Raw genomic sequence first — 17,210 nt, 5'->3', positions numbered from 1 at the left:
AGCGGCGGCTACATCTCCTGGCCATGCTCCCCAGCCCCCAGACAGAGACAGGGGGAGACAAGATGGCATGGGCACGACTGGGCAGGACAGGCAGGCTTGGCGAGGAAGCGCCATGTCCTCATGGAGTGGTTTATTACGATTCCATCTCACAAGGTGGGCAGCGGTGGGTGGGTAGGTGGGCAGTGGCAGCGGCACATGAAATCAAGCCCCTGACAGACGTCTGCCTCGGGCACATGCAAACAGTGCAACATGGTCAAGCGCAAACACGGGGCGGCCGAGGCCACACGGCACACGGGACATGGGACACAGAATGGGGGCCAAGGCTGTGGTGATGGGTCCCTAGAGAAGGGCCGCTCCCCCACCCTCGGGGCTGGACAGGAAAAATAAGATTCGTACTTCTTGTAAAATGCCCATTGGCTGGGTACTTTCTTTCTCCTTGTCTTGAAAAATAATAAAAAATAAACACACAGAAAAAAATCTCAAAAAAGGAAAGGAATAAAACTCTAAGGAGGCGAGCAGTGGAGGCTGGGGAAGGCTGACCAAAGTGGGCCCTGCCTCCCGCCCCTTGCCTCCATCCGGCTCAGGCCCCTCGGCCCTGCCGGTGGGTCCATGAAAGCAGGTGTCAGGCCTAGGTGGGGCCCCAGGGCCGGAGGGGACAGTCGAGGACAGAGAGGTCCGCTGGCTCGCTGGGGCTCAGTCCGGGCTCAGCCCAGGGTGCGGTGGGGCACCAGGTCCCCGGCCTCTGGGTCCGTGCCCCCATGGTCACAGGTGCAGGTCGTGGGCCTTGATGTGCTCAAGTTGCTCTCGGAGCTGTAGGAAGGAGGGGCGCGCAGCCGCATCCAGATGCCAGCAATTCTTCATGACCTCGTAGACGGCAGGCAGGCAGCCGTCTGGGGCATCCATCTTGTAGCCCTTCTCCACCCGAGGGACGACGTCCTTCAGGGGCTGCAGCAGGGGTACCAGGAGTCAGCCAGGGCTCAAGGGGGACCCCAAGGGGGGCCCTTTGGCTCTGCCTCAGACCCAGCCAGGAAGTGGCCCAAGAGCTGGATGCCTTGCCAACCCTACGGTGCCAGCCATGTCCCAGCCCCAGCACCCACACTCACAATTCTTGGGTAAGGCACTCGCCCAAAGGAGTAGATTTCCCAGAGAAGGATCCCAAAACTCCACACGTCGGACTTGGTGGAGAATTTCTGCCATGTGGGTGGGAGAATGAGCATTAGATTGGAAATCCAGGGGTATTGGTTCCCCAGACCCTCGCCCACCGCTGTGTAACCCCAGGGAAGGCAAACCCCACCTTCTCTCGAAGGGCCTCAGGCGCCGTCCACTTGACAGGCAGCTTGCCCGTGTCCTGCGTGCTTGAGGCCTCCTTGGTGAGGCCAAAGTCACTGACCTTGGCCACATTGTCCTCTGACACCAGCACGTTCCGGGCGGCCAGGTCCCGGTGCACAAAATTGTTGCCTTCCAGGTATTCCATGGCTTCACAGACATCTCTGAAGACAGGCCGGTCACATGACCCTCAGGCGAGGCTCCTGTGCCAGGGCAGGGTGTCCCCTCGACTCCCCAGCCCACCCAGGGGCTGATCACTCACAGTGAGAACTTGAGGAGACAGTCTCCGCCCAGCACCGACCGGCCCCGAGACCGCAAGTAGTCCACCAGGCTCCCCTGGCCAGCAGACAGACAGACAGACTAGCCTCATGGCCCTCGGGAGCATGAGCTCAGGGCTAGGGAAATGGGGTGAAGGGAGAGGGCCAGGCCGTTCCTGCTGGACACTGTGCTTAGCATCATTTGTTATCTCTTTTTTTTTTGAGACAGCATCTCCCTGTGTAGCCCAGGCTGGCCTTGAACTCCAGAGGCCTTGATCCTCCTGCTTCAGCCTCCCGAGTGCAGGAATTACATGCATGCACCACCACATCCCGTCACAGGTTATCTCTTAACCCTTGTGAATCTCTGGGGTAGACTTTGTCATCATCTCCATGTCACAAAGGAGAAAACTGAGGCTCAGAGAGGTGACATGACTCGTCCAAGGTCACCATCAATAAAGGACGAGCCAGTATAAAAGCCAGGCCCTGGTAACCCTGAGCTCAGTGGGTTGGGGAAGGTGGGGGCACAGGGCACGGAGGGCTTGGGGCAGGTGCCCACCTTGGCCATGTACTCAGTGACAATGTAGAGCCCGCCCTTCTCCTCCACGATGACTCCTAGAAGCTGCACCAGGTTGCTGTGTCGAAGTTGCCTGGGGTGGACAGGGCTGTCAAAGCCTGCCAGGTCTCCCCGTCCCCTGCCTTGGTTGGGGCCACCACCCGCCAATGCTGCCCACTTACGTCATGACTGAGGCTTCGGCCAGGAAAGCCTGGGCGGTGGCGTCATTCTTGATGCACTTGACAGCGACCTTGTTGCCCCGGTAGTCACCCAGCATCACGTCTGGGGGGAGAATGGAGAGTTGCTCCCTGCCTCCCTGCAGCCCAATGTCCTGGCATCCGGCCCCTCACTCACCTCCAAACTCCCCCTTCCCGATGGTCTGCAGCAGCTTCAGCTCCTTCAGGTTCAGAGCCCAGCCACCTGTGGGGAGGCTCAGTGAGGGCTCTGGAGGGTGGGGTCCCGGCTGGGGTGACATGGAGGTCTGGGGGTCCCCTGGGGAGGCCCAGGTGGGAGGTGGCCAGGATGAGGGCACTCACTGCGGTAGAACTCGTCCTGGGCTGCCACAGTGCCCTCCATGACCTTTGGTTTGATGAGGCGAGTGCAGAGCCCATCTGCGTCTGTGGTGTAGTGCTAGGGAGTGGGCACCAGGCTCAGAGCCAGGCAGGCTGTGACCCCTCTGTGCACCTGCAGGCGCTGCTCAGTCTGGCCACTAGAGGGCAGCAGAGGCCAGACGCACCCAGCCTGAAGGTGCCCTGACCGGAGGGCTCCCCATTTCTGTGCCACCTCGCACCCAGCTACTGGACAGATGTCAGCCTCTCACTACCAGCTCCCTGAGGTGGAAGATCCTGGCTTGGAAATGACACCAGACTCTAGCCAGGCATGCCCAGGACCCTGGCTTTTTCTAGCCACAGGCCAGGCCAGGCCAGGCCAGCAGGGGGATGGCCACAAGAGTGGGTAGGGAGACACGAGGGAGGTCAGCAGAGGCTACTGGGCATCAGGTGTGGCCTGGGGTGCTGTGCATTCTGGGCACAGCTCACGTCTATACATGCACATCTGGGCGTGCACATCTGTGAGCAGCTGGAAGTGAGTTCTGGGATCAGACAAGCTCAGGACCTAATCCTGCTGCCCAGTGTACAGCAGGGGACCAATCGTGCTCCTTGTGGGGGGCTGAGGTCAGCCCTGAGAGGATCACCAAGTGGGACCTGCCTGCTGCTCACCTCCACCAGCTGCATGAGGTTCTCGAAGTAGACCTCCTCGTCGATGCTCAGCTTGCTGGCGTGGTACATGATGCGGTAGTGCTCCACCTTGCCGTCGCAGCTCACGCACAGTGTGTAGTCACCGGGGTAGTTGGTGCTCTCCCGAACCAGAAACAGGCCCGTCTCCGGTGGGTACAGGAGCCGCTCGGCCTGCTCCCGGGTGATCTTGCCATGGAACCAGCTGAGGGTGGCAGGGCCCAGGGTCACAGGGACCCCTGCTGCCCTCTGCTCTCTGGAGGTGTTCCCTCTGTTTCAGGCTGCCCCACAGTTCCCACGTGCTCAGCCAGGCATTCGAGGACCTGACCTGTTCCTTGTCCTCTTTTGTTCCACTCCATGCCCTGCCTGTCCCTCGCAGGAAGCCCCACCTGCACACCAGGGGGCCTTCCCCTCTCCTCCCTCAACCTTCTTCCAGGACTAGGCCCACACCCCCTTCCCCCAGCCCAGGACCCCTCCTTGCAGCACTCACGGCATGAGGCTGAGTTTGGTGCCTGCCTTCACGCCCTCCCGTTTCTGGACGTAGTTGGCCGGGATGATGCCCTCACGGCCCACCTTGTTCTTGGCTTTGTACCAGTTAGGATCCTGGGGGGAGGACACCCCAGACACATACTCAGGGCCACCCCCCCAACACAGGGGACCCAACCCAGAAGCCCCAGGGATGGGAGGGTAGGGTGGCCAAGGTCCCCAAGTACCTTGGTGACAGCCACAATGGTGAGCACGTCCCCTTTGCAGAAAGGAAGGTCCTGCTCAGCCGTGCCATGGAAGTTGTACTTGGCAATACATTCTGTACCGGATGGCCAGGCGGCCTGCAGGAGGGGGACAGGTGGGTGGGCACATCCTGGGCTCCACCCCACCCACCTGCCTGCACACCCTGGAGCTCTCGAGCTCTGAGCTGGCCTCCCCTGAGCCTGATGAGGCTCCTCCTCTGAGAACCCTGGGTCCCCTCCAGCTGAGAGGCCCCTACCACTCGAGACCTGTGCCTGATGATGCAGGCTGGAACTTCACCTTTTTGTGCCTGTATGTGATACTGGGGACAGAATCCACAGCCTTTACATGGAGCTATATCCCCAGACAGTTTTATCTTTTATTTTATTTTTTTGGTACTGGGGATCGAACTCAGGACCCTGTGCTTTTGAGGCAGGCGCTGGAACCACTAAGCTAAATCCCCGGCCCACCTTTTTATTTTTTTATTTTGAGACAGGGTCTTACTACGTTGCCCAACCTGGGCTTGAACTTGTGATCCTCCTCCCTCAACTTCCCAGAGCACTGAGATTATAGATTTGTACCACCATGCCAGGCTTGGGATTTTTCTTTATTGAAAGCCTGGCCTGGGACAATGGGTTGGGAAAGGGGGGACAGCAGGGTGACCTAAGCCTATATCTCGCCTCTGCTCATCCGTGGGGATGCAAAGATTACTAGGCCCCACCGTGTGGTACCTGTATTGCCGACATCTTCTCAGGAGCTCTGGTGTCCCTGTGTCACAGGAAGGCTGATCTGTCACTTGGTACCATCAGAGCTGTGGGGGGAAGACACTGAGGAGGCCGGGAAGAGATGGCCCTCTCCAGTTCAGGCTCCAGCTCCATCCTCTTGTCTCAGGCCGGGGCACAAGAGCTGAGGATGCCTGCATCAGGGCTGCCACCAACCCTAAATCCGGAGGGGCCTTACGAGTTGGACAGAATGACCAGAAGGAGCAAAGGAGTCGTAGAGGGGCAGCAGCAGTACAGCTACCACCATGAGCCCCAGCCCCAGGCTGTGCTGAGGATGGGGACGTTCCGCGTCACCGGGAAGTCCCCTGCACTTCCTAGGCCTCACAGGTTCCCCCGTAAGAGCTTGCCTGGCAACACCTCTGAAGCCAGTTCTCAGCGCACACTCACAAGGCACAGGGCACATGTCCACCAGGGCAGGCACAGCCACAGCGCAGCACCATCCTCAACCAGAGAACGGCCTGAGTGTCCAGGAGCGAAAAGGACAAACTCAGGGCAGTCACAAAAGGGGTGTTGTGCAGTGGCAAGCACCATCCCCGCCGCAGCTACTGAACATCCCTGATGAATTTCTTGACAACACTGACCAAGTAGCCAGGCACAAAAAGAGCACAGACTGGGTGATGCAAGTGGTGCCCTCAGGAGGGGAGACCAGAAGGGGTGCAAGGGGACCCCAGTGACTGGTTATATGGATTGTCTGGGCCCAGCCCCAGGGTGGGTGCACTGCCTGGTGATTCACAGAGCTGCACCCAAATGACTGGTGTGCTTCTTGGTTGTGCTTATGTCAATAAAGGTGACTTCCCGAGGCGCTGCTCAGCCATACTGCCTATGGCCAAGAGTAGCAGGCTGGGGTCCCTCCACCACTAGCGACCCAAATGTGGCCCAGATGCCGATCTGCCTCAGGGAAGAAGCAGAGGGCTGGGGCTGCTGTCCCTTCTCAGAAGAGGGCCCAGGCCGAGCCAGGCCCAGGCCTCTCTGGGGTCCACTAAGTTAGAACAGAGACTCCCGAAAGCCTCACTGGGAGGCTCATCAATAGGACAGATGAGGTCTGGCTGCCAGGTGGTGGTCACATGTGCCACCACCAGCCCCTGGCTGGCAGTGGTGTAATGTAAGTGCTGGGGTGGGGATGGGGCATCAGAGCTAAGCCCTGAAGGCTGGGTGTGCTTGGGAAGGCAGAGTAGGGACGGGCGGGCCAGGGACAGGCACAAGGCACAGCCCAGAACCTGGCTGAGGTGGCGCCGGTGGTGAGGGCAGGCGGGACAGACGTTCACTGGGGCTCTGTGGCCCCAAGTTGCCTAAGCCTGCCCTAAGCACCCTTTTGCCTGTGGTGTGAGTTGTGCATGGGGCTGGGAGGGGGCTTCCAAAGCCAATGTGGGGGGCCAGGGTTGGACTCTGGAGCTTTAGCCAGCAGGAGCTGGGGAGCAGGAAGCTGAACACCACTTGCTCCAGGCTGAATCCCAGAGCTCTGCAGACAGGCAGCTGGGGTGGCACCTGGCTTTGCTCCACTTGGGGTGATGGCTCCACTCTGAGCCCCACAGCGCTCACCCTGATAAGGGCCAGGGACAACCTGCAGGCAGGTGGGAGGGGGCAGAGTGAGACCGAGCTTGGACTGTCTGGCAACCCCCCAACACCCAGCCCTTGCTGCACCATTGATGCCCTGTGGTCCAGATACTGGCACCAAGGCCTAAAGAGGCTGAGCACAGAGCCATGGCCTGAGCACATCCTATTGGGGTTGGTGGTGTGTGTGTGGGGGGGCTGTGAACTTTCTTTTCCCTACTTTACAGACATGGAAACTGAGGCACGAGAGGCTGAATGGCTTGCCCAAGGCCACACAGCAAGCTAGGCATGACATTCTGAGCCGGAGTTGGGGTGCCCCTGGGGCTGGCTCAGCCACCAGCTCTCCATACCCCACACCTCTCTGCCTTCCCCAACTCAGAGCACACTTGCTGCCATGGCAGGGGGGCGTGGAGGCTGCGCAGTTAGTCACTCTCCAGCTGTCAGTTTGCAAACACTGAGGCAGGCCTGCAGCTGCCGCCGCCTCCCCACTGCCTTGAGGATAATAATAAAAAATAATAACAGGCCCTGTTTTCTGAGCACGAATTCGGTGCCAGGCCCTGTCCTTGGCACATCACAGCTCATCCAATTCTACCAACTCGGGGACAGGAGGCTGTTATTATTCCCATTCTGCCAGTGAGCATCTGGGGGACCCAGAGAGGGTTTGCCAGAGGCAGGGAGGAACACTGTCCTAGGTGTGGGGGGCTCTGAGTCTTGGACCTGGCTCTGCTACCAACATGCTGTGTGACCTAGGGAAAATCACTCAACTGCTTCCAGCACCACAGTCAGACCTACTTCCCATGCACTGTTCCTGGGACACACACACCTTGGCAGCCTCCCTGGCTCTCCACTCCTGTCCACTCCCCAAGAAGTCTGCTCAGCCTCGGGGGTGCAGCTGGGGACAATGCAGCAGGACAGACTCTGCAGTGGCATCGTAGGAGCAAGAGATGCGGACACAACCTTTACGTCCACTAACAGGGCACCAGGGGGAGCAAACCACCAGATTTCCCCAAAAAGGAACCACACAGCTCCAGCTTCGAGGTGGCCAGATCCCTAGCGAGGACCTGGAACACTCCTTGAGACTGAGTAAGTGACTCGGTGGAGCACCGGCTGACGGCATAGAGAAAGGCCATGGACACAGGACAGAGGATTAGCTTCCAAGCATCACCTCACAGATTAACCAGAAAGAGGAAAAAGACCTTCACGTTAGGGAGAGCTGGTGGATGCCTTAATCAAGTGAGCAAATTAAGTTAAGCACCAGGCTGGGGATTTAGCTCAGTCGTACAGCACCTGCCTTGCAAGCACAAGGTCCTGAGTTCAATCCCCAGCAAAGGAAAAAAAAAAAAAAGTTAAGCACCACAAATAAGCACACAAGCAAGGTGACTCACGCCTGTAATCCCAGCACCCAAGGAGGCTGAGGCAGAAGGATTATGAGTTTGAGCCCAGTCTGGGGAATTTAGCGATTTGGTGAGAACCTGTCTCTAAATTTTAAAAGGGCTGGGGGTGTAGTTCAGTGCAAAGCCCCTGGTTCAACCCCCAGTACAGGTGTACTGCAAAAATAAAAAGAAAAATAAAAAGAATCAAGCAGATACTAGGTACCTCTTGCCACTATGTTCTAAGGGGGGACATAGCCTCTTCTGGGTGGTGTTCCTGCTAGAGGCATTAACCTGACTCCAATCAGGAAAGGCAACCGGACAGTTCCTAAACAGCTGGCCTGGACTCTGGATGCCAATGTCATAAAGAGAACAAACAAACAAAACAAAACAAAACCCCCATAAAACTGGAGGATGTTCTAGATTAAGTTGGACACTAAAGAAACATGACAAGATTTAATGAGTGATCCTGAATTGGATTCTATATGGGGGTGGTGGTGCTATAATAATCATTTGGGGACACCTGGGAAAATGGAAAAATAGATAATAAAGAACCAATGTAAATTTTCTTGAGTGTAATTTTTTTTTTCTTTTTTTTTGGTACCAGGAATTGAACTGAGTACCTTGCACTTGCCAGGCGGGCATGGCATCACTGAGCTAAATCCCTGGCCCTTGAGAGTGATTTTGTAAAAGATACACGCAAAGTTGTCAAGAGGGAAAGATATTTACAACTAGCACACAAACCAGCAAAGAATGGCACAAGCACACCTACATCTGGGTAGGTAAAAGAAGAAAGAATGGCAGAAAGTTAAGAACTGGCAAATCTGACTGACAAATATACAAACATTGATCACACCATCCTATCAGCTTTTTAGTGGGTTTGACGCACTCAAAACCAAAGGTTGTGGAAGGAGCCAGGTGCAGATCACCTATGGTGTACTACAAGGGCATGTTTTTTTTTTGCGGGGGGGGGTTGTTGTTGTTGTTGTTGTTGTTTGTTGGAACAGAGGATCGAACTTGGGACCTTGTGCTTGCAAGGCAGGGGGCAGAACCACTGAGCTAAATCCCCGGCCCTGTTGTTTTTTTTTTTGAGGCAGGGTCTCCCTTTGTAGTTCAGGCTGGCCCTGAACTCACCATATAGCCCAGGCTGGCCTCGAACTTGCAGTGATCCTCCTGGCTCAGCCTCCCAAGTGCTGGGATTACAGGCATTCCCCACCATGCCCGGCAAGGGCCTGTTTTAAAAGGAGATACACATGCCTGTGATCCCAGCATTTGGGTGGCCGAGGCAGGGGAATCACTGTGAGTTCGAGGCCAGCCCAGGCTATATATGAGTTCAAGGGCAGCCTGAACTACATAGTGAGACCCTGTCTCAAAAAAACAAAAAGAGGGCCGGGGATTTAGCTCAGTGGCACTGTGCCTGCCTGGCAAGTGCAAGGTCCTGAGTTCAATCCCCAGTACCGAAAAAACCCAAAAACAAAAAGAGAAAGGAAATATATAACACAGCTTAAACTTATATGTGCCTCAAATATCTTTGTATAGACACAGGAAAATGGTAACTGAGGTTGCCTCTAGGATGGGATAAGAGAGTGGGACAATGCTCCAGGAAAGCCTACTTTTATTCTGTATTTGTTAATTTGTCCTTTCAGGCTTTTCTTTTCTAAAGCTCCATGTGTCTAGTACCTTTCCCTAAAAATAAAATGGAAAATAAGTTCCTTTCTGCCAGGAGTCTTTCATGGTCCCCAGCCTCCAGCGTCCTTGGCCTGTGGTTTAGGGCTGACCAGGAGCTGGGAGCTCCACAGGGGACAGCTAGGATCTGACTCATGTCTGCACCTCCCCCAGATTGGTCTGGGCCTGAGTAGTTGCTCGTAAAGAGAGCTGAATGAATGAATGGCTCGATGAATGGGCGGATGGATAAAAGGGGAAGCCAGGCTGGCTGTACCATACTGAGATCCATAGCCAAAGGGACTATTATTTAACCCCAAAGGGACAGCAGCTGTCACCCACTCCCACAGGGATGGAAGACGGGGGCTCAGGGCGTGGCAGGGCTGACGCTTCACCCTGACTTCCTGCCCCGAATGCTGCTCCCAGCAGCCCTTGTGCCGGGGTCCTGGGAACAGGCTGGGCATTGTGCCCAAGTGCTGAGGTCAGTGGCCACAGCCTCAGGCAGGCCTTTCTTGGGAGCCCCAGCTGTTAGGTGGGAGGCTAGAAAGGGAATGGGAGCCCAGAATCTCCCGGGCTGCCCTGTCCCTTTCCTGTAGGCAGCTGGAGACCCCCAGACGTGCGGAGGCCAGGGGAGGTCAAGGGGCTCCTGCCCTGCCCCCTCACCAAACAGCACTGCCTCCTGGGGCATGGGAGCTTTCAGTGACTGTTTACAGCCAGCTAAAAATACCACTGAAAAGGGAAGTGCACAGAGAACTGGGGGGACCAGGGGCCATGGCCCCGAGGGACTCTGGCCCTGCCCCAGAACCCAGCTGGACCCTCTGGGCGTGGGGGAAACATGAGGGGCAGGCAGGAAGGCCCTCTTTGGCTTCTCACTCTCTGAGCAGTCTGTCAGGAGCCCTCCTTGGCCAGGGCCATGCAGGAGGGACAGGTGGAAGAGAGCCCAGGAGGTCTCAGGCTTAGGGACCAAAGCACTCTGCTCCCAGTCTCTCCCTAGAGCCCAGCCCAGGGCCAGGCGCTGGGGACCCTAACAAGATGCAGGTAGCTCCTGTTTGCCCAACTGCGTCCTGGCCATCGTAGGCTCAGAAGGCTGGGCAGAGAGCTGGGGAGGTGGCGCCTGCTTAGCCTGCCTGTGTCCTGGGTTCGATCTCCAGCACCCACAACCAGAAAGAGACAAAGGTCACCCAGGAAAGCTCCAGAAGAAGGAGGAGGGGAGCTGGAGCTGGAGGGATTTCTGGGGAAAGCAACTGGGAAGAGGGGTGCCCTAGAAAGGCCCAGGGTGAGGTCTAGAGCTAATGAAGGCTGCAGAAGGTGCAGGGTGGTGGCCCTTGAAGGCCCTGAGCCAGAAGTTTCCAACAGGTCACAGGGCAGACACAGGCAGAATTGCGTTTCAGACTTGGGCACATGAGCAGGGCAGGCCTCTGCCAGCAGCTGGGCAGGTTTGGCAGCAATAATAGCAACCCCACCCCTGAATCTGCAGAGGGCACCCTGCTGACAGTACAGTGACAATGCCTGACACATGGTGTGTGTGTATGTGTGTGTGGGGTCCTGCTGGCCTCAGTGGAGTTGGCAAAAGACCCTTGCAGGTGCCTAAGGCCCTGGGGGTGGGGACTGGAAGGATGCCTGGCTTTGGTCCTTGTGCCTGCTGCTCTAAACCTCTCCCCCCACGTTCAGCACCCAGAACTAATGAAAAACCAAAAGATAGTAACTCACTCAGGCTTCTGTCCTGCCCCCCAGGGCTCAGTGGGACCGGAAATCCTGTCTAGCAGTTTGGGAGCGAGAAGTGGGGGCTGGGTTAGAGGAGGCTAATGGGGAGACTCTTCCCTGCTCCAGCAGCTGGAGGCTGCCACTCCTGGCCCAGAAAGGTTTCTAATTACCGATCAGGAGCCTAATTACCTACAGCACAGGGCAACTGGGACTGGGCCTCCCCAGAGCCCTAACCCAGGCCTCTGCTCCACAGCCCCCAGCTCAGGCTACGGTCTTTGCAACTTCATTTGCCTACATTTACATATGGCCACTCAGCCCAACCTCCCTGAACCCACAAAGTCCTGCAGTGTCCTTGTCCCTCACCCCTTGTCCCTAGCCATGTTATGGGGGGATAAGAGGGGAGACTGAGGCCCAGAGGGCCCTATCTAGAACTTTTTTGGGGGGGCAATTAAGAGTCTCGCTATGTAGACCAGGCTGGGCTTGAACTTGTGGTGATCCTCCTGCTTCAGCCTCCTGAGTGCTGGCTCTGACCAGAACTTTGGTCTTCAGATTTCTGGGCTCCTCATTTCAGAAATGAGACTTGCAGAGCTCACAGCTCAGGAGGAAAAGCTACCTGGTCTAACACAAGGACAAGCAGACTTGCCACCCCCTTGCAGGGATGGGGAGGGTCATCCACACCCACCCCACATACAAGACTGACCGTGAAAAAAGTATGTGGGTGACAGCCTAGTGATCCACCTGACCTCCAGGGAGGGCTAAGCCCAGATCTGTCTGAACCTTGGCCAGGAGGCCTTTCCTCCAACTTTCCCTCAGGCAGGACAGATGACACCCTGAAAATGGGCAGGTGGAGGGTGGGTTAGGGGCTGCCCACAGTTTGGTCCTCTTGCTCCAGGAAGCAGAGGCATATTTGCATACCCGAGGTTTGCCCAAAGAGGTTAGAGGCAGGGCCTCACAGCAGTTAGAGAAGTCAGTAGTCCCTGAGAAGGCAGAGAAGCTCTAGACAGGGACCTCTGTCCCCAGACTGTCTCTTCCTCAAGCTTTTCTTGATTTTCACAGGCCCTTTCCCTCCCTCCAGGAAGTCCTCCAGGCATCTCCAGCCCATGCAGATCTCCAGCTTCTGAGCTGCCAGGAAGTGGGAACCAAAGGCCTCCCCGACTCCCTAGAGCTGGCTCCTCCAAGGCCTGCAGCAGGCTCATCCTCCCCTCCTGGCTCCCTGCAGTGTGGACAATCTGGCCGCCCATGCAATGAGGGGTCCCAGGTGTTAGCACCCCAAGGCTTCCAACCACACAGAGCAGGCAGGCCGGGGGTGCATGCAGCCTCCTCTGTGCCTGCTGCAGACCACAGAAGGGGAGGGGAGGAAAGGCGGGGGAAGCTGCGGTCAGTCGCAGGGTGCACACAGTGTGAGTGTGACGAGAAACTGCCCTCAGCACTGTGCCTTGGAACCAGGAAGAGAAACTGAGCAGCAGGAAGAGTGGGCTGGGCTGCTTGGGGCCCTCCAGTCCGCCACTGAGGGGAGCTCCCATATAGCCAGCTGCCAGGTAAACCACTTCAACCCCTGGGCCTGTTTTCCCATGGAAGAAGTGGAGTTCACTATCTGGTCTTGCCAGAGTGCCCAAGATCTGCACAATAATGGGTGCCGAGCGCTGCACCCTGATGAGAAGCACCCCTAATTTACAGGGCATTCCCGGCCATGGGGAGCACCTGGAGCCAGCCTCTCTGCTCTCATCTCCCCTCAGTCATGCAGGGAGCACACCAGCTCTTCCTTCTCTAGCTCTTTATTTTTAGGTCTGAATTTGACTTTAATCATTACTTAGTGGATTCTATTTCCAGCCCTTGGATGAAGGGACCCACAGGGGAGGAGGAGGGAGGTAGTGCTCCCTGCTGGGTGTGGGGGGGGAGCCTGCTTCTCCACCCATCCTGTCCCCAACCAAGGGCAGAGGGTGGGGGGCGGGTACTGAGAAACACCCAAAGAGGCTGCCTCAGCCAGGCCAACATCTTGGGAAGGACCCCACCCTGTGACCTCATCTTGGCCAGAGTGGAGGGACAGGAGGGCAGTTGTAATGCCCACTTCCCCTGTGCCAAGCCCAGAGAATGGGAGAAATCTGGCAGCTAGGGTATGAGGTTGAACGCCTGAAACTCTGAATGGAATGAGCCACCTAGGAAAGACTCCCTGCCACCAGGGTGATCTGGGGCTACAGCTCTTGGGCCCAGAGAGTGCCCTCCCTGTCACCCCAGTCTGCAGGGAAGCAGAACAAGGGAAGCGAGATGTGTCACAGTGGTAGCCAGGTCAGACCCGGGCAGCACCTGCCACAGAGAGTGATGTCAACACGAGTTCCCAGGACTTTGAGGACCCCTGGGTGCCCTTCTAACCTGCAGCTGGGAGGCCCTTGAACCCCCGACTCCATCCTTTCTTTTTTCCCTTCCCTGTCCACCAGGAATGATCTAGCTGTCCTTGCACTGGAGCTCAGGACACCTGCCCAAGTCTCAGGCTAAGGAGGCCTCTATTTCCACCAGAGACTGCCAGGCTGGGCCAGCCTTGCAGAAGCTAAGGCCAGAGGCGGCCAGTCGGCCAGAAAAGAGGCCTCTTCTACTCAGCTCCAAGGCTGGGAGACCGGAAGGGGAATGGGTGGGGTCAGGCCCTGGACACCAAAGGGGGCGGCCCATCTTGCCAGGGCCAGCTCTATGCCCTGAGCCAGCCAATCACAGTGAGGCAGGCAGGGAGGTGGGGCAGGGAACTGGCCATCATGGCCCAGACTCTCAGGCCAGGGGCTTTCAAGGGGCTCCTGGCCCTGGACCACCTCCTGGCTGGATGAGCCGTCAGGTGACCTGAAGCACAGCTCAGGGGTCGTCTCCGTGACCGAGGTAGCCTGGGATTGCTCCAGCACACTGACCCACATGGATGAGGCCCTTTCTAGTCCTTGTCAGTTAGCACACACTGTCCTGTCCTGTCATGATACCAAGGAACTCTGCAGCAGAGGGCAGTGAGTGGTCCACCATCTCCCTACCCCGGCCTATGTGACACAGTGGGGCCCCGAACCTGTGTAGCTTGAGTGCCAAATTGACTGCTTATTCCTGGCAACATGGGACTTGTAGTAACAGCCACCACAACAGTGACAGATGGGACATGGACGGGTGTGGTCAGAGGGTCTGGGTGAAGTGGTGGTGGCAGAGGGATGGGAAGACACAGGATCTCTTAGGAGTAGCTACTCAGACCAGGTGTCACCAGGAGGAAGTACCCAGGACACCGTGATGAATGAAAAAGCTATTGTGCTCTAATTCTCGGTCTGGGACAGCGACGGAAGAGGCACTCCAGGAAAGGGATGCCAATATGCTAACCATTTCTGCCTGGTGAAGAGACAGTACGGAATTTCTGTTCTGTTTTCTAAATTTTCTACAGCCACTTTGTTACCTTCTAAATTAAGAAAATCAGTACACACACAGTTTTCTTACAGTGAGGTGAGACTGACTTTCCTGGGTCTCAGCAGCCCCCAGTCCTGGCCCAGAGGTCTAGCACATTTCTGCCATGGGATGGCCCCTCACACACGTGACGATCTGTCCCTCCCATCTTTCCCAGGCTCAACACTGCTGTTCTTTGAGGGTTAGTGTCAAGACTTTGAAATTCCTCCAAAGATGGACCCCTGAAGCCCAGCATGGTGGCACATGCCTATGATTCCAGCATTCAAGAGACTGAGGCAGGAGGATTGCCACAAGTTCAAGCCCAGCCTAGACTACACAGTGAGACCCTGTCTCAAAAAAAACAAAAAACCCCAAAGGTGGAGTCTGAACTGGGCCCAAGGCAGTCCTGCCTCATCAGGTCATATGGGGCTTCTGGGGGGCAGTCTGTGGATCTAGGCCCCTGCCTATACTGGTTTGGGGGAGGATCCACTCCATCCCGTCACCAGCACTTGCTGTGGGTCACCCCATGTGGCTCAGCCTCTTGGAGCCCAGTGCCCCTACAATGGTGAAGGGAACAGGAATGGACTTCACCACTTTTCTTGCCCTTGGCCCAAGGCAGAGAGAGAAGCAACCACTTCTAAGAAGCAGGAAGGTAGCAAGCTCCCCAAGTAAAAAGCACACCCCTGCACAGTGCTAGCCAGAGGCCCGGGGATTCCGGGCCACACCTCTGCATCTCAATGTTGGTAAAGAAGCACCCATCCAAGCGAGGGCCCAGCCACAGCCATAGTGCTGCCCCTCTGGCTGTAAAGGGCTGGGCATGGGGCTGTGTGCCAGAGCCTCCCAGGCCCTGGACATCTGGGCACCTGTACTGTACATGCCAGGGCTGGGGCCTGAGCAGGACAGAACCACGCAGAGCTCCAAGGGGCCCAGACAAGGCTCACATCCTCTAGGGAGCCTCAAGGTCCTGCTGCCTCTGGACCTTTCTACTGTGGCCACACCAAGACAGACACTGGGGCACCCAGGGGACAGAGAGCTGAGATGGGCCCCATCGTGTCCCCAGTCTTCCGACACTCTCCTGCCAAAGCTGCATGGTGCTGCCAGGGGAGACGGGGCTCCCGCCTCACCCGTCCTCATCTCATTCATGTTCCACACTTGCCTAGCTCCTGTGCCAGGTTGAGGAGGGATGGATCAGGACCAACCTCAGTGCCAGGAGCCAGGGCAGGCTCAGCACACTACACCACACACCACACAGATGCTCACCATTCACCACGTTCCCCATCAGAAGGACGGAGTTTCAGGCACCCCTGGGAAGTCTCATGAGCAGTGCGGATGCTGCCTAAACCAGGACCTAGGCAGAGCAGCCGGAGGCCCTCCCTCTCCTCTCCAGCCCTCGGCGGGGGAGCACGTGCTCACCCAAAGTGCCCCCTGAGCCAGCCTGGGGGCCGTGTCTCTGGTGGGTGACAGTGCCTGCCTGGTGTCCCTCTACTCACGGCAGCCACAGGCCGCTCTGCAGACTTGGGTGGAAGCTATCAGCTTCCCTCCACCAGCTGCCTGGAGTGGGAAAGCCCCTGTGGGCCTCTCAGTTCCCTGGTCTATACAGCAGGCAGGGAAGGGAGCTCCCAGTTAGCTCCACCTGATCTGGCAGCCGGACACACCCCTTCCTAACACCCGGCCACGGAGGGACCTGGGAAAACCCGGGAGCAGGGTGCCATGCTAGGAAAGCCCACTGTCAGCTCCACTGAGGATGGACGCCCTGCCTGGTTTCCTCACCCCAGGGTCAGAAGTCTCTTGGTTTAGGCCTGGTCTCTCCTAAGACCAACGGTGACAGGTTCAGTCCCAGGCTTCTAGCAGGGATCAGGGAGGTGGCTGGGCCCCAGGTGGCCTGGGACCAGTAGGGCCTCCGGCCAGAACCAAGGGACAGGTCAGAACCACGCAGGCCCGGGCACCTGCAGGGAGGCCGGGGCGGGAACGGGCAAACTCCCAGGGGCCCAGCCCACGCGGGTCCTCTTGCTCGGGGCTGTAGGCCCCTCCCACCCGGAGATGCACACGGGGTGGTGGTTCGGCTGACCTGAAACGAGTCCCCGCAGGGTCTCACGGTGACTCCCGGGCGAAGTCGAAGCCGCGACGCGGGCTCGGGTGGGGGATGGGAGTGGACGCGCGGCGGGCACGAGTGGGGCGCCGGCTTCCCCTACTACGGGCGTCCCGCCCGCCGCCAGGCACTCACCTTCTGCGGGGCGCTGCGGTCCGGGCGACATGGGCGGCCTGCGGGACGGAACCTGCGGCGGGGGCGGGGCGCGGTGCCCGGCGGCACAAAGGGTCCGGACCGGGCCGGGGAGCGCGGGCGGGGACGACGCCGGGAGGGGACAATGCGGCGGGCTCTGCGTCCAGCGCCACCGCCGAGGCCGCCCGAGCGCGCGATCGGGCCGCAGGCTCCGCTCCTCCACGCCCCGCGGGCTCGGGCCGAGGCAGCGGCGTGCACGGGCAGGGGCGGGCGCCGCCAATCCCGCGCGAGACCGGCCCGGCCGGACCCCGGCAGGGCGCGCGGAGGGTGAAGGGCGGCGGCGAGTCGCGGCTGGCGGGCGGGCAGGCTCGGTGCGCCGGGCTCCGCGGAGAGGAAGCGCCAGGCCCTGAGAGGAAGCACCGCCCGGTCC

The 17,210-nt window shown here is 58.1% G+C and overlaps 1 protein-coding gene across 1 annotated transcript; it reads right to left on the bottom strand.

The window, feature by feature from the left end:
• Nucleotides 1-63: 63 nt before the first annotated feature.
• On the bottom strand, nucleotides 64-17,182 carry Csk (C-terminal Src kinase). The gene is made up of 13 exons (XM_004872028.4): nucleotides 16,784-17,182; nucleotides 4,826-4,905; nucleotides 4,082-4,195; nucleotides 3,859-3,971; nucleotides 3,354-3,573; nucleotides 2,673-2,766; nucleotides 2,491-2,556; nucleotides 2,319-2,418; nucleotides 2,140-2,230; nucleotides 1,589-1,662; nucleotides 1,295-1,490; nucleotides 1,104-1,190; nucleotides 64-945 (listed from the first exon to the last, which is right to left on the bottom strand). Exons 2-13 carry the CDS (start codon nucleotides 4,838-4,840, stop codon nucleotides 763-765), a joined length of 1,353 nt encoding a protein of 450 aa, XP_004872085.1. The 5' UTR covers nucleotides 4,841-4,905; nucleotides 16,784-17,182; the 3' UTR covers nucleotides 64-762.
• Between the last annotated feature and the right edge of the window lie 28 nt (nucleotides 17,183-17,210).

Source organism: Heterocephalus glaber, unplaced genomic scaffold, assembly GCF_053883595.1.
Source record: "Heterocephalus glaber isolate CG9 unplaced genomic scaffold, H.glaber_assembly_v1.0 deba00001140, whole genome shotgun sequence".
Taxonomy (NCBI): domain Eukaryota; kingdom Metazoa; phylum Chordata; class Mammalia; order Rodentia; family Bathyergidae; genus Heterocephalus; species Heterocephalus glaber.
The sequence above is the reverse complement of the archived record's forward strand: the minus strand, read 5'-3'. Positions and strand labels throughout refer to the sequence as shown.

What these genes read in the sequence shown, in the direction of transcription:
- Csk (XM_004872028.4), bottom strand. An exon ending in GCCGAAGCCTCAGTCATGAC is followed by an intron (nt 2,231 to 2,318) that starts GTAAGTGGGCAG and finishes TGTCCACCCCAG; the next exon opens with GCAACTTCGACACAGCAACC. An exon ending in GAGTGCCTTACCCAAGAATT is followed by an intron (nt 946 to 1,103) that starts GTGAGTGTGGGT and finishes CCCCTGCTGCAG; the next exon opens with CCCCTGAAGGACGTCGTCCC.